The sequence below is a fragment of the Suncus etruscus genome, chromosome 3 (assembly GCF_024139225.1).
Source record: "Suncus etruscus isolate mSunEtr1 chromosome 3, mSunEtr1.pri.cur, whole genome shotgun sequence".
Lineage (NCBI taxonomy): Eukaryota > Metazoa > Chordata > Mammalia > Eulipotyphla > Soricidae > Suncus > Suncus etruscus.
In genome coordinates, this window is record NC_064850.1 from 127,562,939 (window position 1) to 127,589,464 (window position 26,526).

The 26,526-nt window shown below is 46.4% G+C and overlaps 1 protein-coding gene across 1 annotated transcript in view; it reads left to right on the forward strand.

The window, feature by feature from the left end:
* Positions 1-26,526, forward strand: part of SCLT1 (sodium channel and clathrin linker 1) — a 43,886-nt gene that overhangs the window by 2,688 nt on the left and 14,672 nt on the right. The window contains exons 3-10 of the mRNA XM_049770196.1: positions 9,909-9,967; positions 11,678-11,750; positions 15,118-15,173; positions 15,860-15,995; positions 17,209-17,331; positions 18,519-18,584; positions 20,928-20,998; positions 26,366-26,456. Coding sequence (XP_049626153.1) covers positions 9,909-9,967; positions 11,678-11,750; positions 15,118-15,173; positions 15,860-15,995; positions 17,209-17,331; positions 18,519-18,584; positions 20,928-20,998; positions 26,366-26,456 — 675 coding nt within the window. The remainder of the gene's footprint in view (positions 1-9,908; positions 9,968-11,677; positions 11,751-15,117; positions 15,174-15,859; positions 15,996-17,208; positions 17,332-18,518; positions 18,585-20,927; positions 20,999-26,365; positions 26,457-26,526) is intronic.

Genomic DNA, 26,526 nt, shown 5'->3' on the forward strand with positions numbered 1-26,526 from the left:
GGTTGCTCGGGAAAAAAAAAAAAAGCTTTTTGACTCATGGTCAGACAATGGAAAGTTAAAGCATGGCTTTTCTCTCAATTCATGACCTCCATTCCCCAGCCTCACAGCTCTAACTGGTCTCTCCCTTTGCTCTCAGAGGTGCTTGGCTGTTTTGTAGAATCCAGACTGAGTAAGTGCTTTCCTGAGCCACCCCCAACGCTGGTTCTGGGCTTCCCAGCATGTCTTTCCAGCTCACCTCGTGAGCCCATCAGCCCCGTTGAGGCTCTGCAGAAACCACACCAGCTGCCCTGTTGGTTTGTCTTTCTGGCATTGGTTAAGGGCCTGTAACACAGGTCCTCGATTAACTAATATTTTTCCAAATAATTAAAAAAATTGAATAAAGAGCTAGGATTAAGAGCTTTCAGTGTGTTAGGAAGTACACCAGACATTTTGACATACATATTATTCCTACGTCTGAAAACCATTTTAAATATGTTAAAAAATAAAATATCAATATCAGTAGAAGAAAATAAAAATGTCCATGCAGCCATGCCTGATGTGTCCATTCTTCCCCTCTGTTCAGCTTGTTCCGCATGTTCTAGGTTGTTTTTTTTTTTTTAAAGAAATAAAATCTTGCAGTAAAGGAAATCTGTGCACTTCGTTCTTTGCCATTCCCTCATCCCTGTCTGCCCTCCACTATTTATCCATACCATGTACACTCAGAGCCAAAATCATTTTGTCAGATCATCAGACAAGTTTCAAAACTTAAATGATGACACACTGTGTTTAACTTTTGCCTACCTTGAGTCGACCTTTGACCTTGGCTTTGTCTGATGCTGTCATTTTTTTAACAATACTTTTAAACACATTTTTGAATGTTGTGTCCATTTGTACCCTAGAGGGTGGCATTTTTCTTTTTTTTTTTTTTTAGATTTACTAGGAAATGCATTACAAACAAGCGCTCTGTTAGGTAGAGATACTTTGGAATCCTTTTGGGTAGAATGTGAGAAGGCTCAGTGTGAAACACTCTCTGAACTGCTGGTCTGACTACCAGGCATCTTATTTCTGTCAGCAGGACCAGCATGAGTGATAGCACAATCTTGTCATTTTGTCATTTCTTTGTCCCTCTTTTCCCGGGGTATGTTTGTTTTTCTTTGTTCGTGATCTCATTTCCTGTTTTGTATTTTGCATATTCATGCTTTGTTTGTTGACACATGGGAAGTTCTCATTTGTGACTTTATTCTCCTTGTTTAAAGCTTCATTAGAGCAGTTTTCATCTCAGTGGTGTCAGGCAGGCCAATGTTTTTCTGCTGTGCTTAAGTCCTGCACTGGCATAAATATCTTTCCGCATTCCGGCCCAGAGAGTCAATTTCAGTGAGTCCCTTTCCCCTCTTAACAGGCAGCCAAGGGCCCAACATCTACTGGACAGCTGGTACTTTCCCCAGAGCCAGAGCCGCACTTCCCTCATAGACATAGGCTGCAACTTGGTGAATCTCTTCTGCCCCTTCACCACGTACCATGACCCTGATCCCGACAGCTGGAACTTGCCTGAGATTATTTCTGGGCCTCAGCTTGAGCTTCTTGGGTATCGAAGCAAGTGTCTGAGATTTCTGCTCTGCTAGATATTCAAGCTTTGAGCATTTTTTCCTTTCCCTAAGAGACTTCATAACTGAGGGTCTCAGCATCTTATATCCACTGACCAAACCTCACCCACTACCTCCTTAGTGAAGTGGAAGTGAATTGGATACAGCCTCATCTGTGATCTGTGTCCTTCTCTGGTCCATGGCTGGGTTAGTGCTCAACTGTTGCTGACAAAGCTCAGGTCTTCGTAAACCAAAAAGATTCACAGGAACTTGGCTGGTTTCACTTCCAAAGAACCGTGAATAGTGATTACATGAGTTGTGAATGAGCTCAGTATTTCCGGGCATCCACACTTACACACACTCATACAACAGAAAGATTTAAAAGAAAAGAATAGGGGCCAGAGCTATGGTGCTAGAGATAAGGCATCTATCTGCCTTGCAAGCGCTAGCCTAGGATGGACCACGGTTCGATCCCCTGGTGTCCCATATGGTCCCCTCCAAGCCAGGAGTGATTTCTGAGCGCATAGCGAGGAGTAACCCCTTAGTGTCAAATGGGTGTGGTTCAATAAATAAATAAATAAACGAACGAACTAAATGAAAGACAAGAAAAAGTTATACCAGGGAAAAAATTGCTTAATGTAATTGGTACCAGACGAAGCCGACCTTGGATACAAATGCTGCTAGAGAAAGCATGTGTCTACAATGGGAAGGATCCAAACACCAACGCACTTGAAAGCATTTGGAGTCCACAGGCATGTGATTACATAGCTTTAAAATAAAAGAAAAAGGAATGGGAAAAAGCAAATATAAAATTCAGGGAAGTGGGCGAGAGCGATAGCACAGCAGCAAGGCAATTGCCTTGCAAGCAGCCTACTCAGGATGGACCGGGATTCGGTTCTCAGCATCCCATATGGTCCTCCAAGCATGCCAGGAGTGACCCCTGAGTGCTGCTGGGTGTGGCAAAAAAACCCAAAATAAATAAAAATAAAACGGCTAACCCAGGACAGACCTGGGTTCAATCCCCAGCATCCCATATGGTCCCTCAAGCCAGGAGTAATTTTTGAGCGCATATCAGGAGTAACCCCTGAGTGTCACCGGTGTGGCTCAAAAACAAACAAAAAATAAATAAAATTCAAGAAAGGATTTAAAATACTTTGCTTGCTCAGTGGAAAAAACAAGCCAAAAAAAGAAAAATCAGTAACAATATGTAAAACATAAATACAAAGGGCCAGAGCAATAGCACAGTGGGGAGCAGTCTGACTTTGCATGCAGCTAACCCAGGTTCAATCCCTGGAATCTCATAGGTTCTCCCGAGCCTACTAGGAGGGATTATTCAGTGCAGAGCCAGGAGTAAACCTGAGCACTGCCAAGTCTAACCCAAAAGCCAGGAAAAAAAAAAAAAAACCCCAAAACATAAACACTAAACTGAGCAAACCAAAGGACATCTCTAGAAGAGCCAACTCAACACCCACAGTACAGGTGCTTTCCCAGCCCACACACAGTTCAACCAGGACTGACCAGGTATTGGTCTGCTATCTCGTAGATTTTTTTTTATTTATTTATTTTGGTTTTTGGGCTACACCCTGTGACACTCAGGGGTTACTACTATCTTTGCACTCAGAAATCACTCCTGGCAGGCTTGGGGGCCGTATGGGATGCTGGAGATTGAACCGAGGTCCATCCCAGATCGGCCACATGCAAGTCAAACGCTTACTGCTGTGCTATCACTCTGGCCCCTGTCTCGTAAATTTTTAAAGGGCTTCCTTTGACCCCACTTGTTTCCTAACCACAGTGGAATTAAAGTTTGACGCAATAACAAAGATTACTAGAAAATCCTCTGTTACTTTGAAAGTAAGTAACATACTTCTAGAGGCCGATTAGTGAGAAGACACTATATCAAACTAAATATATATAGTTGAATGAAAGAGAATCAGACTTGAACCTGTCTGCATTACAGGATGATTAGGCTGAGGTCCTTTTGTCTACACCTCCTGCTAATGGCACTTTAAATTTCTTGTCATCATATACAAAACAAACTAAGAGAGGCCAAAGGTGAGCAGAATCATATCAAAACATTAAACTTTATACAAAGATAAACTTAAGTGCTCAGACTTAAATCTAAGATCTCAAATAAAATCTTCTGGAAAATAATGGGAAATGCTCTTTGGATCCTGGGTGAAGTGTTAGTTCCATAAACAAGGAAAAAGTTAAAATGAAGTTATTGTCAATAGTTAAAAACTTTTTCTCTGCTCAAGAAATTGCGAGGCAGACTGTGCACCAACGCTAGCTTGAATAAATATTTGTGACTGGAGAGATACAGGGAGGGAACTGAGCACACATTTTACACATATGGAAGAGGCCTGCATTTGATGCTGCTACAACATTGATACCCTGAGCACCACCAGGTGTGACCCACCCTGCAAATACTTTATACTATTACTGTAGCAACAGGACTGGAGAGATAGGACAGCCGGGAGGGCTCTAGCCTTGCATGAAGTGTACCTAGATTCAATCCCCAGAACCCATATGGTCCCCTGAGGCACCACCAGGTATGATCATACCCCTCAAATACTTTTATATTGTTACTGTAACAGAGTGGCTGTGTACAACCTGAAGGGCACTTGTTTTGCATGCAGCCAATCCAGGTTCGATCCCTGGCATCCCAATACCATATGGTCCCTCAAGCCTGCCAGAAGTTAATCCTAGATTCAGAACCAGGAATAACCCCTGAGCACTGCCTGATGTGGCAAAAAAAAAAAAAAAAAAAAAAAGAACCAAATGTAGCACCCACGATTAGCATGTCATCTTGAAGGTCAAAATTTGAGGTAGCAGGTCACTGGGTAACCCCAGGGACCCACCAGGCCCTCCCACCCTCTCCCATCCTGCAGCTTTGGCCTCACCTGGACTCACCTGGACTCAGCCTCCTCCACACCCAGCAGCACACATTCTCCTCTGCTTCTCAGCTTTAGCCACATCAGCTGCTTCCTGACCAAGAAGCCTCTGGAGCCCTCCAACATAGGCCAAGATTCCCCTCTAATCCATTCTGCATGTATTTCTCCAGAGAATGAAACTGCAACGACCAGAGCATAAACATCTTTGGGTTTTCCTCAGCCCATCACAGTCAATTCTGTAGCATAGAAACCTAGATTGGCCAATAAACAGAAAACACACGGGCTCATCCATCTACTGCCAGTGACGTAATCCTTTGGAAAACAATTTATAGTTTTCGTAGGAAGGAAACCCGACAATGATCTTTGGTGCTTCTGTAGGGAAATGACAACTTGAACGAACGTCTAAGATGGACAACATCAACGAGACTGCTCATGCACATATCCAGAGCCACTTTCTTCACAACAGCCCTCAACTGGAGACAGTCCCGGCGCCCTGCAGAGACTGAGGGTCAGGGTGACACATATCCCCATGCAGGATGTAGAAGGACTGATGCAACCCTCGTGCAGGAAGTGAAGCTGGGTGGAGAAGAGAAAAGCCAGGCTCAGGAGCTCATGCCTTTGACTGAGGCTCATTGATTCTTCATCCGTGACATTCCTGAAGTGACCAATTCCTGTCTATAGAGATGGCGGTGGTGGTGTTGGAGAGCTGAGCAGATGGTGCGGCCCATCTTGAAGCAGGTGCTTGGGGTTTCTCTGGGCCACCACAGTTCTGTGTCTTAATTTGTAGCTGTCGTACTGGGGCTGTTTCCTCGACCTTAGTTCACACCAGGTTGACCCTGAGGAAAGACTGGCTGTCTTCATCAGCTAATTCGCCTCTGAATTAACTGAGTTGATTAGCTTCAGATCAATACTAAGAATACCCTCGAGGAAAACAGGCCAAAGTCTTGACAGGCTCTTCGAATAAGCGATGAGGTGAAAAAAATAAATGTCAACCCGGACTGCATGCCCACTGCTCACAGGAAAGACTTCGTGCCAGATGTTGAATAGATGTGGAATGATTTTTCTTTTTTTTGGGGGGGGGGGGGTTTGGGTTTTGGGCCACACCCATTCGACGCTCAGGGGTTACTCCTGGCTATGCACTCAGAAATCGCTTCTGGTTTGGCGGGACCATATGGGACACAGGGGATCAAACCACGGTTTGTCCTACACTAGTGCTTGCAAGGCAGACACCTTACCTCTAGCGCCACCTTCCCGGCCCGATGTGGAATGCTTTTTTGTTTTTTGTTTTTGGGCCACACCCGGTAACACTCAGGGGTTACTCCTGGCTATGTGCTCAGAAGTTGCTCCTGGCTTGGGGGACCATATGGGACACCGGGGGATCGGACAGGGGATCGAACCGAGGTCCGTCCAAGGCTAGCGCAGGCAAGGCAGGCACCTTACCTTTAGCGCCACCGCCCGGCCCCTGTGGAATGATTTTTATCCTGCCTCTAGACTCATAAAATCCTTTCCTTCCTCCCTTTCATCCTTCCCTCTTTTCTTCTTTCCTTCCTTCCCTCATTCCTTCTTCCCTTCCTCCTTTTCTTTTTTTCTCCCTCCCTTTTCTCTTTCCTTCCTTCCCTCCCCTTTCCTTTCTACCTCCCTCCTTCCCTTCCCTCTTTTCTTCCTACTTTTCTTTCCTATTTTGTCTATTCTTGCACATTTACTAATTTTGTGTGTGTGTGTGTGGTTTTGGGTCACACCCGGCAGTGCTCAGGGGTTATTCCTGGCTCCAGGCTCAGAAATTGCTCCTGACAGGCTCGGGGGACCATATGGGACTCCGGGATTCGAACCGATGACCTGCATGAAAGGCAAACGCCTTACCCTCCATGCTATCTCTCTGGCCCCCACATTTACTAATTTATAGGAACTTTTAGGTCTAATGAATTTTTTGGGGAGGGCCACACCCGTTTGATGCTTAGGGGTTACTCCTGGCTAAGCGCTCAGAAATTGCCCCTGGCTTGGGGGCACCATATGGGACGCTGGGGGATCGAACCTCGGTCCTTCCTTGGCTAGAGCTTGCAAGGCAGACACCTTACCTCTAGCGTCACTCACCGGCCCCAGGTCTAATGAATTTTTATAAACTATTCTACAGACTTTCCTGGAACATTAGTTACAGCAAATTTTCTTTTTTTGTTTGTTTGTTTTTCGTTTTTGTTTTTATCTCACACCCAGCAGCGCTCTGTGGTTACTCCTGGCTCTGTGCTCAGAAATCACTCCTGGCAGACACAGGGGAATAGGATGCCAGGATTGGAATCACCATCCATCCTGGATCAGCTGCGTGCAATGCAAACACCCTACTGCTGTGCTATCTCTCTGCCCCTCCAGCAAATTTTCTTACACTGCTACAGCAGTGCCTACACAGTCCTGTGGGCTTATATGTGTGTATATTATGCCTGTTTCTACAGGGTATGGTTATGTTACTTCAGTGGAGTTATTTCCATAAAGTGATTGCAGCAGTTAAGTGGTGTTTTGCTCACAGGTCCCATGATTGATTTATTATGGGGACCTGAGTATTTTTTCTTTGTTTTTTTGTTTGTTTGGTTTTTGGGTCACACCCAGCAGCACTCAGGGGTTACTCCTAGCTCTATGTTCAGAAATTGTTCCTGGCAGGCTCAGGGGACCATATGGGATGCTGGAATTTGAACTGCCAACCTTCTGCATACAAGGCAAATGCCTTACCTCCATGCTATCTCTCCAGCCCCAGAGTATATTTTTTTTCATATCTTGAGTAATTTAGGAAATCTTCCTTTTTTTTTTTTTTCTTCTTAGGAAATCTTTCCTCTAAGTTAGGCGATATATCTGATCTTATAATTGCTAGATTTTATGTATAGTTTTCAGGGCAAATGATCTTATTTATAAACTTTTGTAGTATTACCACCCCTTTTTCCCTTAACAGGTTGCATTGACTAAAAATTCTAGTGTACATTAAACATGAACCCCAATGGAAAGAAACTTGCATTACTACGGAATTTAAAGCAGTACTTGAAATGTTTTCTGGAGTTTAATCATGAAGACTGTAGTTGAAGGGCTGGAGAGATAGTACATTGGAGAAGTCCTTGCCTGTGACAGGCCCTGGTTTGGTCTCCAGCAGCATGATTTCCCTTAAGCCAGCCAGGAGTCAGCCCTGAGCACTTCTGAGTCTCTCTCTCTCTCTCACTCGCTTGCTTGCTTGCTCGCTCGCTCTCTCCTCTCACTCACTCACTCTCACACATGCGCAAAGAATATAGTTGACATGAACTTCTGATAGGTATATATATTTTAGTTTTGGGGCCACACCCGGTGACACTCAGGGGTTACTCTTGGCTGTGTGCTCAGAAATTGCTCCTGGTTTGGGGGACCATATGGAATGCTGGGCATCGAACCAAGATCTGCCCTGGTTTAGCCTCTTGAAAAACAAATGCCCAACCTCTGCACTATCGCTCCAGCCCCCAATAGGTATATTCTTTATCAAATTAAGAAAGTCCTTAGGAAACTGTTGACATTGGTCGCAGAAAATGCGCACTGGTGGAGGTAGTTGTACATTGTATAACTATAACTCAATCATGAATAACTTTTTTTTTTTTTTTTTTTTTTGGTTTTTGGGCCACACCCGGCTGTGCTCAGGGGTTACTCCTGGCTGTCTGCTCAGAAATAGCTCCTGGCAGGCACGGGGACCATTTGGGGCACTGGGATTTGAACCAACCACCTTTGGTGCTGGATCAGCTGCTTGCAAGGCAAACACCGCTGTGCTATCTCTCCGGGCCCAATCATGAATAACTTTTATCTGTGAAAAAAATAGTAAAACAAACAACCTTGGGCCCGGAGAGATAGCACAGCAGCATTTGCCTTGCAAGCAGCCGATCCAGGACCAAAGGTGGTTGGTTCGAATCCTGGTGTCCCATATGGTCCCCCTTGCCTGCCAGGAGCTATTTCTGAGCAGACAGCCAGGAGTAACCCCTGAGCAATGCTGGGTGTGGCCCCAAAAAAAAACAAAACAAAACAAAAAAAAACAACCTTGTTACCACAGAGTTCAAATTAACTTTAAAAAAAATAATAAAGAAAGCCCTTGGGGAGCCTGAGCAAGTGGTAAGGCATTTGCCTTTCATGAGCTAACCTAGGACGGGATGCAGTTCAATCCCCGGCATCCCATATGGTCCCCCAAGCCAGGAGCTCGATTTCTGAGCACATAGCCAGGAGTAACCCCTGAGCGTCACCAGGTGTGGCCCAAAAAGCAAAAATGATGGAAGGAAGGAAGGAAGGAGGGAGGGAGGGAGGGAGGAAGGAAGGAAGGAAGGAAGGAAGGAAGGAAGGAAGGAAGGAAGGAAGGAAGGAAGGAAGGAAGGAAGGAAGGAAGGAGGGAGGGAGGGAGGGAGGGAGGGAGGGAGGGAGGGAGGGAGGGAAGAAGGAAGGAAGGAGGGAGGGAGGGAGGACGGAAGGAAGGAAGGAAGGAGGGAGGGAGGGAGGGAGGGAGGGAGGGAGGGAGGGAGGGAAGAAGGAAGGAAGGAGGGAGGGAGGGAGGACGGAAGGAAGGAGGGAGGGAGGGAGGACGGAAGGAAGGAAGGAGGGAGGGAGGGAGGGAGGGAGGGAGGGAGGAAGGAAGGAAGGAAGGAAGGAAGGAAGGAAGGAAGGAAGGAAGGAAGGAAGGAAGGAAGGAAGGAAGGAAGGAAGGAAGGAAGGAAGGAAGGAAGGAAGGAAGGAAGGAAGCCCTTGGGGACTAGAATAATAATATAGAGGATAGGACTTTTTCCTTGCATACAACTGACTGGGTTCAAACCCCAGTGTTCCATATGGTCCGCTGAGCATCACCTGGAGTAATTTCTGAGTACAGAATCAACAATAATCTCTTGACTGTCCCTAGGTGTGGTCCCTAACCCCCCCAAAAAAATGTCCTCCTTGCTGTGGTGCTAGAATGTTTTATGCAAGAAACTACATTATTAACAATATTGTAACCCACAGTACCTAAAATAAATTTATTTTCTAAATAAAGTACTTATTTCTTAGCCAGAAAACCAGAAACATTCAACAAATTTGACAAGAACTTGCATATTGGGCCGGAGTGGTGGCACAAGCAGGGTGGGCATTTGCCTTGCATGCAACTAATCTAGGATAGATCGCGGTTCGATCCTACCATGTCCCATATGATTTCCCAAGCCAGGAGTGATTTCTGAGCACATAGCCAGGAATAACCCCTGAGCATCACCAGGTGTGGCCCAAAAGCCAAATAAAAGAGAACTTGCATATTAAGTATGATGTTAGTGCTGACTAGACTCTTGTCAATTAGCACCAATTGAGATGCTTGTTTCATTCTCTATTTTTATTTGCATAAATGGATTTTTCTATATTCACAAAACTCTTAGTTGTATTTCGTTGAAACTACTATCTCTATGGGCTAGAAGGATGGGAGAGTACATTCTAAGATGATATATTTCTGTTCCAGAAAGCAATCTTCAAAGGTGATGAAGCTGGCACATTAGAAAACTTGGGAGCAGACCAAAGGTGAGGGGGGTGGAGGCCTGATGGGACATCTTCCTCTCTTTTTTTTTTTAAACTTGATTGATTGATTGATTAGTTTTTGGGTTTCACCCAACAGCGCTCAAAGGTTACTCCTGGCTCTGCATTCAGAAATTGCCCCTGGGGGTCAGAGTAGTGGCACAGTGGTAGGGCATTTGCATTGCAAGCAGTTGACCTTGGACAGACCGAGGTCTGATCCCCAGGCATCTCATATGGTCCCCCAAACCAGGTGCTCGATTTCTGAGCACATAGCCAGGAATAACCCCTGAGCATCACTGGGTGTGGCCCAAAAACCAAAAAGAAAGGAAAGGAAAGGAAAGGAAAGGAGAGGAGAGGAGAGGAGAGGAGAGGAGAGGAGAGGAGAGGAGAGGAGAGGAGAGGAGAGGAGAGAGGGGAGGGGAGGGGAGAGGAGGGGAGGGGAGGGGAGGGGAGGGGAGGGGAGGGGAGGGGAGGGGAAGGGAGGGGAGGGAAGGGAGGGGAGGGAAGAAGAAGAAGGGGAGGGGAGGGAAGGGAAGGGAGGAAGGGAGGGAAGGAAGGGAGGGAGGGAGGGAGGGAGGGAAGGAAGAGGAGGAAGGAAGGAAGGAAGGAAGGAAGGAAGGAAGGAAGGAAGGAAGGAAGGAAGGAAGGAAGGAAGGAAGGAAGGAAGGAAGGAAGGAAGGAAGGAGAGAGAGAGAGAGAGAGAGAGAAAGAAAGAAAGAAAGAAAGAAAGAAAGAAAGAAAGAAAGAAAGAAAGAAAGAAAGAAAGAAAGAAAGAAAGAAAGAAAGAAAGAAAGAAAGAAAGAAAGAAAGAAAGAAAGAAAGAAAGAAAGAAAGAAAGAGAAGGAAGGAAGGAAGGAAGGAAGGAAGGAAGGAAGGAAGGAAGGAAGGAAGGAAGGAAGGAAGGAAGGAAGGAAGGAAGGAAGGAAAAGGAAGGCAGGCAGGCAGACACCCTACTGCTGTGCTATCTCTCTGGCCCCATCTTCCTCTCTATTATTGCTAAAAGAATCAAGTTTTGGGGGCCAGACGATAGCACAGTGGTAAGGCTTTTGCCTATCATGCCACCAACACAGGATGGACCCTGGTTCAAAATCCGGCATCCCATTTGGTCTCCCGAGCCTGCCAGGAGCGACTTCTGAGCACAGAGCAAAAAGTAAATCCTGAGCACTGCCAGGTGTGACCAAAAAAACATATCAAGTTTTGGGCCGGAGCGGTAGCGCAAGCAGTAAGGCGTCTGCCTTGCCCACGCTAACCTAGGACAGACCGCTATTCAATCCCCCTGCATCACCTGGTCCCCCAAGCCAGGAGCAATTTCTGAGCATGGAGCCAGAAATTTCTGAGTATCACTGCGTGTGCCCCCCCCCCCCCAAAATCAAGTTTGGGGACTTTGATGGCCTTTTGGTGTAGATTTAAGGGCCTGTCAGTGAGCTGACCAGAAAAGGCAAAGGCTATGTCTGTCTGTCTCTGTCTGTTTGTCTGGAGCACTCCCCATAGGCTCTGCGGGTCATTGACAATAGACATGAGATGGACATACCTGGATAGTCCTCCATGCCCTGAAGGAGGGTCAACCCACAGCTCAGTCCACTAGGGCCATGCATGCATGCTTGGTTTGGGGGCAAGGGCAGACCCGGCCTTCAAACATTCATATGCAGTTGTTTCCCCTTGGTAACTCTGTTCAACAGAATCTGCCCTGCTTTTACTTGTGTGTTTTTTCATTAGTTTTTTAGTTACTCTGATTGCTGAATATGAGAACCATCAAGAAGAGCTAAATACGCAGCTGAAATATTACCAGGTATAAACATCATTGTTTCTACACACCTTGGGAAGTTTACTAATAGAGAAAGAAAAAGTGAATTATCATCTCTCTCTTCTCAAGAACTTCAATGAGGAAGTCACTAGTTTAGCTGTAGACACTCAATCCTTGGTCTACTGTGAGTGAGTGTGTGTGTGTGTGTGTGTGTGTGTGTGTGTGTGTGTGTGTGTGTGTGTGTGTGTGTGTGTGTGTGTTTATGTAGAACTATTTTCAGTTGGTTTGTTTTTGCTTAGTCTGTCCATGCTCCTGCTTTATGACAAGGCATCTCTTCATTATTGGGGTTTTTTTTTTTATAACCTCCTTATTTTCCCCTGGAAAATTCCTAAACCATCTCGCATCCCTTTAAAAGGGTCTTTTTTTTTTCTTTGGCCACACCCAGTGACTCTCAGGGGTTACTCCTGGTTATGCACTCGGATTGACCCTGCCCTGGCTTGGGGGACCATACGGGACTCCAGGGGATCGAACAGCATCTGTCCCAGGTTAGTGCGTGCAAGGCAAACACCCTACCACTTGTGCCACCACTCCAGCCCCTAGAAGGTCTCTTGTGGAGTCTCACCGTGAAGAGTGTAGGCTGTGGGGCCACAGAATAGTACAGCAGTAGGGCATTTGCCTTACATGCAGCCAACCAAGGACAGACCCAGGTTCAATTGCAGGCATCCCATATGGTCCCCCAAGCCTACCAGGAGCAATTTCTGAACGCAGAGCCAGGAGTAACCCCGAGCATTGCCGGATGTGGCCCAAAAAAAAAAAAAAAAAAGAAAGACTGTAGACTTGTTCTACTTTTTCTCATCATTTGAAGGCAGATATTTCTCTAATTTCCAGTCATAGGTTTTCGGTGCTGTAGTGTTTCTTCTGGAGCTGCTCTGTCTTGAGATTTTTCTTTAGGACTGTGGGAGTTAGAGAAGCAACTCTTTGGTTGTCTGTCTGTGTGGCCAAACTGCCAGTTTGCACCCAGAATCTCCAAGGCTTGGATGTGCTAATGGACCCTGGAGAGCAGCTGCGACCAGTGCATAGCTGCACCTCATCTCTGTCACTCTTTGGGTTTCGATTTTGTTGGGAGTTTAGGACGGGTTTTGTTGTTGTTTTATGGAGGGTTGGTTTTGGGGTCACACCCCACTATGCTCAGGAATTATTGTTCCTGGGGACCATATGGGATGCCAGAGATCAGACCCAGGTTGGCTTAGGGCAAGGCAGATGCCCTCCCTGCTGTGCTAGCATGGACTTGTCACTTCTTGCATCTCCCACACCTTCTCACCTTGCAGACTGTGCAGTATCAACTAGATGCCCCCACCTTTTCCTGGGCTCCTCGCACTCAACCAGATGAGGCTCTGAGCCCTCCCCCATATAGGATTATGCCCCATGGCCACCTTCCCCAGTCTTGGCTGTGTGTTGGCAGCAGGACCAGGAAGATTGAGGGGACACCAGGAGAGGATTTGTCCCCAGCTGGGACTCTGGACGAGGATACAGACACCATCTCTCTGTCTCTGCATCTGTCTGTCCTTTGCCTTCCTGCTCCCCCACAGTCCCCCTCAGGCTTGTTTTGTGAATGAAGGTAGGGCAGAGCAGGTGAAGGGGCCTGGCAAATAGGAGCCTGTACAGGTTTGTCCAGGGGCTGTGGTCTGTTTTCTGTTCTTCTCCCTGAGAGCTCCGGCACTTACTCCTGTCATGGTTTTTGGCTTTCTCATGCTTTCATTTCCAAGGTTAACCCTCTACTGTAATCCACTGCAGAATGCCACTGTAAACCCACATTTCAGAGACTAGTATTACTCTCCATTGCTGTTTTGGGTTTATAGTACATTGTTTTCTAGTCTTGGCCATGTGCTACGTTTTCAAAAAGCCTGTGATCATTTGTGACAACAACAATAATGTCATTTAATTTTTCTAATTGACAATTAAGGAGCAACAGAAAGCTCTCTTTTGCACAGATGGCGTTTTTGCTTCTTTTTTTAGACTCAGGGAAAGTGGGGTTTCTGCTGAATGTGCTCTCTCAGGATCGTATAATGACATGAGAGCTGATATAAAACGGAATAGCTGCTTCTCTTGAAATTAAACTTGGTCTTTATGATCTGGTTCCTGCAGCTCCTTAATCAGGCTCCTTGCTAGATGCTTAATGTCTAACAGTGGATGTTTCTGCACCTTGTGAAGCTCTTTTTTTGGAGCACAGTCTGGGGATCATTGCTGCAATGGAGTCCCAACCCCTTAGCACCACCTCAGAGACCACCTCTGGTTCCCCCATGGTCAGCCCCCTGGGAGTAAATCTGTCCCTCACCCGACTTCAGCTAGCTGGGTGTCAGCCTAACCCACTGCTCCAGCCTCCCTGAGCATTCCAGCTCTATCTACGGATCCCCTCAGCCTCCTCCACGCTGACTCCCAACTCCTCTGGGTACTGATCGACTGCACACATACCCCTCACTTTCCCTCTTCACCTGCTCTTTCCCCTTCCTGCCTCTTAAAATCTCACACTCTGTTGATCTCAGATTACCTGCTGTGCTGTACCTTTTTCTCATTCCCTTGATAGTATATGTTTTCTTTTTTATTTTAAGGATTTTGTTTTTGTTTTTGTTTTTGGGTCACACCTGGCAGCACTCAGGGATTACTCCTGGCTCTACTCTCAGAAATCATCCCTGGCAGGCTCAGAGGACCATATGGGATGCCGGGGTTCGAACCACCGTCCTTCTGCAGGTCAATGCCCTACCTCCATGCTCTCTCTCTGGTCCCAAGGATTTTTTTTTAATTCTTTCTTTTTTTGTTTGTTTTTGTTTTTGGTTTTGGTTTTTGGGCCACACCCGTTTGACGCTCAGGGGTTACTCCTGGCTATGCGCTCAGAAATCGCCCCTGGCTTGGGGGGACCATATGGGACGCCGGGGGATTGAACTGCTGTCCGTCCTACGCTAGCGCTTGCAAGGCAGACACCTTACCTCTAGCGCCACCTTCCCGGCCCCTTTTAATTCTTTCTACTAAAATTTTTCTTAGTGAAGCAGTTCTAAAATCTAAGATTTAGACAATGTAGGTGATAGCTCAGGTACGAGAGTAAATCACTGCTAGAAGAAAGTCTTTTCTCCAGGAATTTGTCCCTCATTTGTTTTTAATATGAGCATCTGTCAATCCTAGGAATGGCATGTATAAATATTCTCAGTGTATCATGCAACATTTTCATGTTATCTTCAGAATGACTGTTTTATTGTGTTCTGTGTATCATAAAATACCTATTTGATATTGCCTATTAGAAGGAAGGAATGATTGTCCATCCTTAGATGAGGACCAGAGTCTGGTGTCTCACATGTCAGAGAGCTACAGCATAGCCACCCTTGTCTGCAGTGGCCCACAAGCTCGTCTCTTCTTCCAGGAACAGCTGGGGAAGCTGAAGGCGCAGCTGGACACAGTCATCCAGGAGAACGAAAGGTGGGGCTGGCTTGGGAATCCTCCTCCCATGCCCCCAGGCATTCTTGTCATTGGATTTGGGCCCCATGGCTGACTTGAACTGTCCCCTTGCACCAGTATCTTTCTGAGTGTGCCCACACTGGCCTGGGGAAAACCCCTCTGCAATTAGTTTCCTCTCACCTCCTCAAACCTGCCCCCATTTCCCTATTTCTCTGCCTGTGAGGCTCCCCCACATCCCAGTGGGACATGTTGGAGAAGAAAGGGGCCCAGGGCTGAGTCTGCCCTAGAGTGTCTCTGTCAGAGGCCGGGATCGAGGGACAGAAAAAACAAACAAACCTGCAACCCAGTAGCTGAGGGAGGCAGGGCGATACCACAGGCTGCTTCAGGCCCATGCTCAGGTACCCTGTGGTGGCAGAGGCTGCACTCGGGACTTCAGTAGGCATAGCATGTGCTCCAGCCAGCCCAGAGAGGATCATCACATCACTGCAAGGCCCGAAACTGGCAGCTCACTACTTCAGGTTAGGGAGCCTTGGCCTTCTGTCAGCATTGTCTGTCACAGTGGCTCAGCACTTCTGGACTTGAGTCTGCCTAAGATGCCTTTTGGGCTTAATGTTCCTTCACTGAGTCCCACATGGTTCCTTCACTGACTCCCACATAGTCCTGTTGCAGAATGAATGTGACTCTGCTGTGCTCCGTGTCCCCCAAAGGCTGCACCACGAGTTAAAAGACGCTGTCCAGAGGCAACTGGAGGCTTTGCCGGTCGACACAGATGTAGGGGACGACTTGTACGTGGATGATGAAATTGTGAGGAACCTCCGAGAACAGTTACAACTCGCCAACCAGGTGAGTGACATGTTCTTTAAATGACAGCTGGAATAAACGGCTTTTATAAGCACCTATATTCATTAGGATTTATGAATCTGTAAAATGATAACAAAATGAATATTCAGTAACTTCCTATGGGGGCTGCAAATAGTTGGCAAGTAACCCACAGGGCAATGATGTCGCATGCTACCATCAAACTTGAGAACTCGCTGTACCTCCATGAGAGGAGAGTGGAGAAACGCACCATGTCTTCAAGGGAGCATCACCCTGATTCAGGGACCCCAGCCACACCCATCCCCACACTACAGTGGGGATGCCTTGTTGAGGGACAGAACAGGATGTAATCTGACCATTTCACACACTGGGTGGAGGCCATATGAATGACTAGCATGCCGTACATATCCCAATTTTACTCAAAAAAAAAAATAAATAAGACTCTTCCTCCAATTCACATTTAGTCATGTTTACAGGCAATGCAGCCCAACAACTTACCAGAGGTTTCCTATGGATCCTAGATTTGGTCCCTGACATCATAGAAAGTAAAGATAGAAATCATGTCACAGATGGGACTATGTCCAGTACCTGGAAATGACCATAGACACATTCGCAGCATCTCCAGGGCTAATAGTCTGGGCAACTCAGGCTGTCTTGATTTTTCTCTACTTAACTGTCATGAACATTTTATTTCTTTTGCAATCATGGAAACAAGTCTTATGCATCACCAGGAAGTTTTCCTTTTCTTCAGTAATTTCTAAGATTTGCACTATCTTGTGAAACAAGGAGAGTGATTTAAACCCATATTTTTGGGCCTGGAGCGATAACAGTGGTATGGCATTTGCCTTGCATATGGCTGACCCAGGACAGACTGAGTTTGACCCCCGGCATCCCATATGGTCCCCTGAGCCTGCCAGGAGCTATTTTTGAGCCCAGAGCCAGAGTAACCCCTGGGTGCACCCAGGTGTGGCCCAAAAACCAAAAACAAAATCTATATTTTGATCCAGAGCTTTTATTTTCAGCTATGAAATCTGAATAAAGAAACTTCAGAGGAATTTTAATCATTAGGTTTAGTCTCAACTTATTCTTATCAAAATCATTCAAGTATGGCCATATTTCCTTTTCTATGTCATGACTTTTCGTGGAAGGACTCATTTAGGAATTCAGGAAGATCCATTCACTCTGGCGGTTGACCCTTACTGCTGGGTGAATGCTCTGCCCATGCTTTGTACTGTAGGAGAAGAGTCAAGCTGTGGAACTCTGGCAAACTGCTTCCCAAGAGCTGGAAAGATTGCAGAGGCTCTACCAGGAGCACATGACCCAGGCCCAGATTCACATCGTTGAAAGTCAGAAGCGAAAGGTAATCTTGCATTGCATGTTTTTCTTGTAGAGCAATAACAGAATTGCATTTGTAAGAAACTCACCCTGAATGGAATGCCATAATTTTCTGCTTTATTTATGCTAGCAGGAAATAGATCTTTGATAGGCAGGTATGTAACTAAAGCAGTGTCTAGTGTAGACCTGACTTTATAACATATAGACCTCTTAACTTCGTGTCACTTGCTCATCAGTGCTCAGTAGAATCAGGTTATATATAATATAATCAGGTTATACATAACTTAGAAGTACTTAATTCATAGGACTTTATTTTATTTTATTTTTGATGGGGAATGGGGGTGGGTAGCCGCACCTAAAAGTGCTCAGGGCTCATTCCTGGTTCTATGCTCAAGGTTCATTCCTGATGATACACAGGAAATCATGTGTGATGCTGGGAATCAAATCTCAATCTGTTTCCTACAAGGCAAGTACCTCCCTGCTGCAATATCTCCAGCCTGAATCCAAGAGGATTTAAGAGGGGTAGGGGCCAGAGAGATGGTACAGTGGTTAAGGCTTTTGCCTCGCACAGACCCAACTCTGGTTCCATTCCCAGCATCCCATATGGTTCCCTGAACATCAACCAGGAATCATTTCTGAGTACAGAGGCAGGAGTAACCCCTCAATATTTTGTGGCCCAAGAAACAAAAAATAAAAGAGGGAAGAGAGTCAGTAAATCCCTGCTATGGTGGTGTCAGAGGTTTGAGAACATTAGAATATGATTTTTCAGTATTTGATGGAGTCTGGTAGGACTTCTATAAATAATGGTTTTCCTGAAACATAAGTCGCTACATAACTTTCAATATTGGCACTTTATTACATTTTGTAATTTTTTAGAATCTATATCTTCAATATTAATCAAACAATGAGAATTAATACAAATGATTTTCATCTAGACATAGACAGTGATTTTAGACATTTTGGTTTAATCACTTAAATGTGGGGTAGGGGGACAGGCTGGAGCATAGTTAATGGGACAGTATTGGCAGCCATTGGATGTGGCTAAATGAAGTTCAATCCCTAACACCCCAAATGGCCCCCTGAGCACCGCCAGCACTCCCTGTGCTCAGAGCCAGGTGTAAGTCGTGAGAACCCCTGGGTGTGGCCCCAAAACAAACAAAATCTGTAGTCGTTGCAAATAAAAGACCATGAATGCCCTTCTTTCTCCTCTAGGACCAGCTGAGCAACTTTCAACAGTTGACCCAGCAACTTCACGTCTCTAATGAAAACATGGAGATGGTAAGTGAATGCAGGTATTTAGTAGGGTTGGGCTGATGACCAGAAAGCATCATCATAAAAGTGATGGTCAAATGCTTACACTAATGCACACCTACAACAACAAAACTGCATAGAACCAGGAAGCACTGCAGCCACCTTCCTCTGATCTGTCTCTCCCTTCACACCCAGTAGCACATTGCGCCATTGCCAGGAAATCTGTGTTCTCTGTGCATGTGCCTTCGAACTTGGGCCACTTACCCTCAGAACAACCTGTGCTCTGAGCTAAACAGGAGGGTCTGCTGGCAGAGTGAGGACCCATCTCCAAAAATGAAAGGACTACTTGGGGTCAGAGCAGGAGTCCATTGGGCTGGGTACTCACCTTGCACACCAACCCTGGTCTGATCCTGAGCACAGAGCCAGGAGTCAGCCCTAAGAAACCTCAAGTATCCCCAAAAAAGCAAAACAATTAAAGGAGACCAAGGAGATCACCTGACCATGAACACTAACAGGTCACCAAAATTTTCCTTTATTCTGTACTAAGGGAATATGATCACTCTTTCTGTATGATTCACTTTTGCCCCCTCAATCTTTCTTTTCTTTTTTTTGGGGGGAAGAGGGTTGGACCACACCCGGTGATATTCAAGGATTACTCCTGGCTCTGTGCTCAGAAATCACTTCTGACTTGGAGGACCATATGGGACGCTGGGAGGATCGATCCATGTCAGTCCTAGGCTAGTGTGCGCAAGGCTAGCACCACTGATCCGGCCCCACCCTCAATTTTTCTGTATTGATCTCCTGTTGCTTTTATTTTTTTTTTTTACTTGTCATTTTATTTCAACTAATTTTAACAGATGGGATTACCTGTTAGTTGGTCAAAATGATTATGACTTCCCAGCTAATTTCTCTCTTTCCCACCTTAATTTTAATGATTGATTCTGCTGATTCTTTTTTTTTTTTGTGGGGGGGGGGGGTGGTTGGGTCACACCCAGCAGTGCTCAGGGGTCACTCCTGGTTCTATGCTCAGAAATTGCTCCTGGCAGGCTTGGGGGACCATATGGGATGCTGGGATTTGAACCACCATCCTTTTGCATGAAAGGCAAATGCCTTACCTCCATGCTATCTCTCCGACCCCATTCTGCTGATTATCGATAATACCTAATAAGAACAGAAGATTGTGCCATAAAATGTTTCTTTATTATTCAATTTTGCATTACCTTTAGTCTAGAACCATAGTACAGCAGGAGTGGTGAAGTACTTAGAAGTACAATTTTTTTTTTTTTTAGTTTTTGGGTCACACCCAGCAGTACTCAGGGGTTACTCCTGGCTCTAGGCTCAGAAATCGCTCCTGGCAGGCTCAGGGGACCATATGGGATGCCAGGATTTGAACCACTGACTTTCTGCATGCAAGGCAAACGACTTACCTCCATGCTATCTCTCCAGCCCCACAATTTTATATTTATTTTGACTATACTTGGGGCAGAGTATTCACATTTCCTAGAGATGCTATTTTTGTAAGCATATTTGGATTCTTGGATTTGCTTATCTCCGTAAAAAGTATTTCTCAGTTGCATCCTGTGATCCAGGCTCTCCCTTTGTCTCTCCCTCTACCTCCCCAGTCCCACCCCTTTCCTCACCCGAAGGACCCAGGATCTACTAGGCAGAGGTACTGGGATGAAGGGAGCCTGCCTGGCCCACTTCCCCCATTGTCAGGAGCCTTCGTGCTCGGGGATGCTGAGGTGTGATCCAGACATAACACAGTGCCTACACTAATGGGCTTATTGAGGTCCTCATTATTGAGTTAAACTTTTGATCTCTATCTTCTACAATTCACCACTTCAGTTTGTACCTGCTTCAATTGTGTGTCTTCATAGTGCTCCCAGGTAGACGCAAACAGGTATGTTCCCTGTGCTAGCACCAAGGCAGCTTGTGCATAGAATGTCATCTATGAGCACAATAAGGTACAGACAGTGCCTGCAGCTCCTGAGGCTTTGAGACAGTATCTGGGGAGGTGACCAGAGAGGGTGACCCTCTGAGCCACCCTCCCCCATGTGACAGGCACCCTCTATTTAGGCTCTGCAACTCCTTGGCCTCTGATCTGAATATCCGCTGTGAAAGATATTCTCACCTCCCCAAAGAATAGTGATCTGAAAGCTGACATCCCCTCCTTAGATTTCCCCCCAAAAAAGTAGATGTTCTCTTCTGAGATTTCCTCAAGTCAGGACTCATGTGTCTTTTTGAAGTAGCATGGGACAGCCTTCCTTCCTCAGAAGAGCCCTTCACTCATTGCATGTGACCTTTGGGTCACTTGCTGGACGGCCCTCACCCTGTTTTCATCTGATCGGTTTTCCCCTTCCTGTGTGACAGACCAACCAGCACTTTCTGAAAACCATGTCTGAGCAGAGTGCGGAAATCAGCCAGCTCCGAAGGCAGCTGAGGTAGGTCCAGACTTGTGTCTTGGTACCTTTGCGTGGCCCCTGCTGGTGTGTGTGTGTGTGTGTGTGTGTGTGTGTGTGTGTGTGTGTGTGTGTGTGTGTGCGTGGCCCCTGCTGGTGTGTGTGTGTGTGTGTGTGTGTGTGTGTGTGTGTGTGTGTGTGTGTGTATGCGCGCGCTTGCGTACCTGTCCCCACTTTTCCCATTAGTACTCTCCTGGCATATCCATGTCTTATGTAAATGATGCAGGTGAAGTCAGATCCCAAGATGTAGAAGTTGCTGGATGTAGAAGTCACTGGTGAGGTCGGATCTCAGGCGAGTAGAGCACTCATAAAGAAGCCACTTTGGGAGAATAACTCAGTTTATTATTATAGGTGGGAAAGGAATATTTATATTAGGGGAGAGTAAGGTGGAGAGTAAGGTGTGAGTTCTGTGCCAGCTAATTGGGTGGATGTGAGGGGATTACTACAGGGTGTGTGCTTCTGTGATTAGGGAAAAGGGATTAAGGAAAGCAGGGGGAGTTCTCTGGGTCTTAAAACAGAGTGATTACAGAGCGGTGACACAAGTGGTTGGACATCTGCCTTGCATGCTTTAACCTAGGACAGACCACGGTTTGATCACCCCCCCCCTGCATCCCATATAGTCCCCCAAGACAGGAGCGATTTCTGAGCCCATAGCCAGGAGTAACGCCTGAACGTCACCCGGATGTGCGCCCCCCCCATAAAAAATGGTGATTAGCTACAGTCCCATATCCAGTCCTGGATGCTGGGCCCTTCCCTGAGGACCCCTGAGATACATGGGCTGGAACACATTTACAGTCCACAAAAAATGAGGCTCCTCACATGTGAACAGGTCTTTGCTGTTGGTGTTTCCCACCATGGTATATTTCACCTCACAAAATAATGTTATTGAAAAAATACTTTGTGCCATTTTAAAAATATTTTATTGGGCCAAAGAGATAGCACAGAGGTTGGGCATTTGCCTTGCAAGCAGCTGATGCAGGGCCAAGGGGGTTCAAATCCCAGCATTCCATATGGTCCCCCATGCCTGCCAGAAGCAATTTCTGAGCAGAGAGGCAGGAGTAACCCCTGAGCACCGCCATGTGTGGCCCCAAAACAAACAAGCAAAAAGTTATTGCCTTTATCAATCATTGAACAGAGCAGACCGAGTCTCCTTGCCCCAACCCCAGCAAGAGCAGAAATCCCACGGTCTCACTGCCTAGAGATGGCTCTACAGCCTCTAAAGCAGGGGTCTCAAACTCGAGGACCGCAGCTGTTTGCGGCCCTCCGTACAACATTTTGTGGCCCTGCCCTAGAGGAATCTTTTTGTTTTGTTTTGTTTTAGTTGTTTGGGTCACACCCACCAATGTTCAAGGCTTACTACTGACTTTGCACTCAAGGATCACCTCGACTTTGCCTCCTGCGGCCTCCAGGTAAATTGAGTTTGAGACCCCTGCAAGTGTGGTACATGTCCTGGAGTGATACAAGCCCTGTGCTGAATGATATCCATGCCCTTTCACAGCCTTTTCCTCCTAGTGATATTTGAAAATCAGATCCACCTCTCCATCTCAGTAAAGCGGACTGTGTGTGTGTGTGTGTGTGTGTGTGTGTGTGTGTGTGTGTGTGTGTGTGTGTATGTGTGTATGTGTGTGTGTGTTATGGTGTGTAGGGCTCAAATCCTGTGTCAGTTCTCACTGTTGCTCCTGTTTCCTGCTTAAGATAATCATTTTTATTGCTTTTTCTGAAACAAATTAAAATCATAAAAAGTGGGACCAGAGCAATAGCACAGCAGTAAGGTGTTTGCCTTGCACGTGACCAACACAGGATGGACAGTGGTTCGAATCCCAGCATTTTATATGGTCCCCCAAGCCTGCCAGGAGCAATTTCTGAGTGGAGAGCCAGGAGTAACCCCTGAGCACTGTTGGGTGTGGCCCAAAAACAAACAAACAAACAAACAAACAAAAAAAGTATTTTCAATAATTATAAAATAACAGCTCACAATTAGCCCTACACTAGTTTTGATTATTATTGTTATTATTAAAATTTTAATCAGCACTAGATAAAAAAATTTAAATGAAACTTAACCTAAATTTAGGACCTTTTAAAGAGAGGCCAGCTTGGTAAATGGTTGTTGTTGTTGTTTGGGGGGTGGGGGTTGAGCCACACCCAGGGGAGCTGGGGGATGACTCCTGGCTCTGTACTCAGAGCTCACAGCTTGCTCCTAGCAGGCTCGGGACCATCTGGGGTTGGGGGTTGGAGCAATTTGCTGACTCTGCTCCAGTGCCACAGTGAAATGGGTCCACACATCCCAGGCTGGCTTTTCCTGCCACAGCCCCAGGAGCAGACGGCCCAGCAGCTGCTTCTGCACTCGGGCCTGTCCCGGCTCCTTTGTGACGGGCACCATGGAATAAGCGAGCATACTGGAGTCTGGCGCTGCCCAACTAGTGGTGCCAACTGCTGCTAAATCAGAAGCTCTCAGTCTAGAGCTGTGTCAGACTGTATGGCACTAAAGAAAACAACACCCTTCTCATAGCTGTCTGATACTATGATGCAAAATATATGTATATATGTACATACTATATATACATATATGAATACACATGCATATATGTATATACATATATGTGTATATGTGAGGTGTATATATATATATATCACAGGAACTAATTTGGTGCCAGCTTGTGCCTCTACCAGTGTCTCCAGCATGACCTTGACAATCTTGGTCCAGCTGCTGGTCCTTTGTCCCCTCTGGCCTCCTGTTTGTCCCCTCTCCCCAGGCACCGGCCCCACAGGACAACTGTCCTTGTCCTTTTGAGAAACATATTGCTTCTTTTTCTCTTGTTTTCTGGGCCTTACGCAGTGGTGCTTGGGACGCAGCACAGTCCATGTGTACTCCGGGATCCCTCCCAGTGAAGTTGGGTTTGAACCGTGGTTGGCTCCATTCACACAAGCACCTCAGCCACAGTTCTGCCTCTCCGTGCCACCCTGGGCTGCTTCTACCTCCCTTTCACAGGCACAGCTCCTCTCCACTGCGTGTCTGTGCTGGTGACTTTAACCTCTGTGTGCCTTCGCCACGTAACACTTTCATTTCAGTTAACAGCCTGCTCTCAGGTGTTTCATGTCCCTGTTTGAATAATATTGAGCCTTCTGTTATGAAAATTCTGTGGAAGTCACAGATGCCTGGTTTTGACTCATGATGTATCTTGGAATCTCTCCCAGCAAGCAGCAGCCCTCAGCAGACATGCTTGGTTGTGAGGATTGTCGGAGAGACAGTCCCTTCCATGTTGGCAGTTACTGGCTCTCCAGGCACAAAAAATGGTTTCTCACCTAAGACCCGGGGTCTGGCTCTCATTGCCTGTCACTTCACGCTGTTTATATCTTCACTGTCATTTAAGGAGTTGCTCACCCCCTTACTAAGAATGTTTCTGTATCTTCTTCATACCCTTAAAGGGACAGAGACTGTGCTTCTAGAAACACACACCTAGAGCTTCACCCACTTGAGCACAGTGGTTACTGGTGTGTCTTTCAGTGCCTTTAGTTGGGGATTATTAGTATATTATATATTCTGCATATACCCCATACTTGACAGAGAATGTAGGAAGGTGCTGCTATGTGGTATAAAGTGAATGGGAGGGAGTGTGGGTCCCACACCAGGTCCTGCCCTGTGTCCCCGACCCCGTCCATCTTCTCTCGGATTCTGGGATGGGTGTGAGCAGGTGGTATGACTGAATGAACTTGAACCGCCTTGTCTCTGATGTGGAGGGAAAATGCACATCACTGCCTCTCCCTCTTCTCCAACGGGGGTCCCCAGAGCAGTCATGAGGAGATGCAGTCAGATCTGAGGTGCCAAGCAGGGCCCGTGTTTTCCTCCCAGGCCTGGATAATGCTTCAGGCCTTTGGTGGCTGCTTCAAGTGCTTGGACCAGACAAGTGCTTGAAACAATTGTGATATGAACAACTTGGTAAATCACGGTGTTACGATAAAAAAAAATTTTTTTAGTAAATTAAAACACCATGTCTAGGTTTAGTTAAAAATCTGTTAAGAGGGGGCCAGAGAGATAGCACAGTGGTAAGGCGTTTGCTTTGCATGCAGAAGGACGATGGTTCGAATCCTGGCATCCCATATGGTCCCCCGAGCCTGTCAGGGGCCATTTCTGAGCGTAGAGCCCTGAGCACTGCTGGATGTGACCCAAAAACAAAACAAAAAAAATCTGTTAAGAGGGGCCAGAGCGGGGCTGGAGAGATAGCACAGCAGTCGAGCATTCGCCTTACATTTAGCCCACCCAGGATGGACCTGGATTTGATTCCAGGCATCCCATATGGGCCTCTGAAATTGCAGGAGCAATTTCTGAGCATGGAGCCTGGTTACCCCTAGCGCTGTTAGGTATGGCCCAAAACCTAAAAAGAAAAAAAGAAGGGCCAGAGCAATAGCATAGTGGCAGGGCATTTTGCCTTGCACACGGCCAACCCAGGGACTGACCCAGGTTTGGTTCCCAGCATCCCATATGGTCCCCCGAGCCTCCAGGAGTGATTTCTGAGTGCAGAGCCAGCAGTAACCCCTGAGTGTTGCTGGCTGTGGCCAAAAAAAAAAAAAAGAATCTGTTAATAAAGCTGACATAGAATAAAGCAATGTTATTTTATTTAGAAAGAAATAATAGTATTTTTTTATGTTTCAGACCATTTTTATTTTCTTTCTTTGGGGAAGTTACCTCCAATAGTGCAAGGAGGTCACACTTGGCTATGCACTCAATGATCTACTACTCCTGGTAGTGCTCAGGGGACCATCTTTGATGCTGAGAATCAAGTCAGAGTAGAACACATGTAAGGCGAGTAAGTGTTCTAACCCCTGCATATCTCTCAGGCCCTTAGAAAGTTCTTGAACTCTGATACAACTCTTTATGGAGACCCAAGAAAAGCCTTGAAATTTGACTTTCTCAGAACATGGGAAATTTTGTGCACTTTCCAACTACAGTCACCAGTGCCCATCAGCATTCCACTGTCAACCCCTGGCATGCAGGATCATGGGCATGGAGAGATTCAATCATTTCTCTCTGGTGTGGCACTTAGCTCGCTGGTATTTTGCTCCCATGATTGGTTACGAAGCAAGAGTCTTTCCCAGGGATACAGTCAAGTGCTCAATTGTGGATGAGCCCCATGCCATTTTCTGCCCTCTGTCTGTCCATCTCCATTTCTCCTCACACTATTCCTCATCCACTCGCCCCATTCATGGGAAGGAACATCTGGTCTCTCTGGCTTACCCTGGGCTTTTTATCAGGTGAATGACGGTCAGTGCAGATCTACCCAGATTTAGCTCTCTCGTCCTCTATTCTTGACAACCTGGGAGAACCATTACCTTCTTTCCTTTCTGGTTTAGGGAGGCCAAGTCAGATCTGCGAAGTGCCACAGCAAAATTGGGCGAGTTGACCAGGAAGACGGGGAACCTCCAGGAGCAGGTGCAGAAGAAGGTACCTGCTGTCTCTGGCTCTCTACGAGCCTCACCATCCACCTATTCAGGGTTAGGTGGTGAGGAAAGTT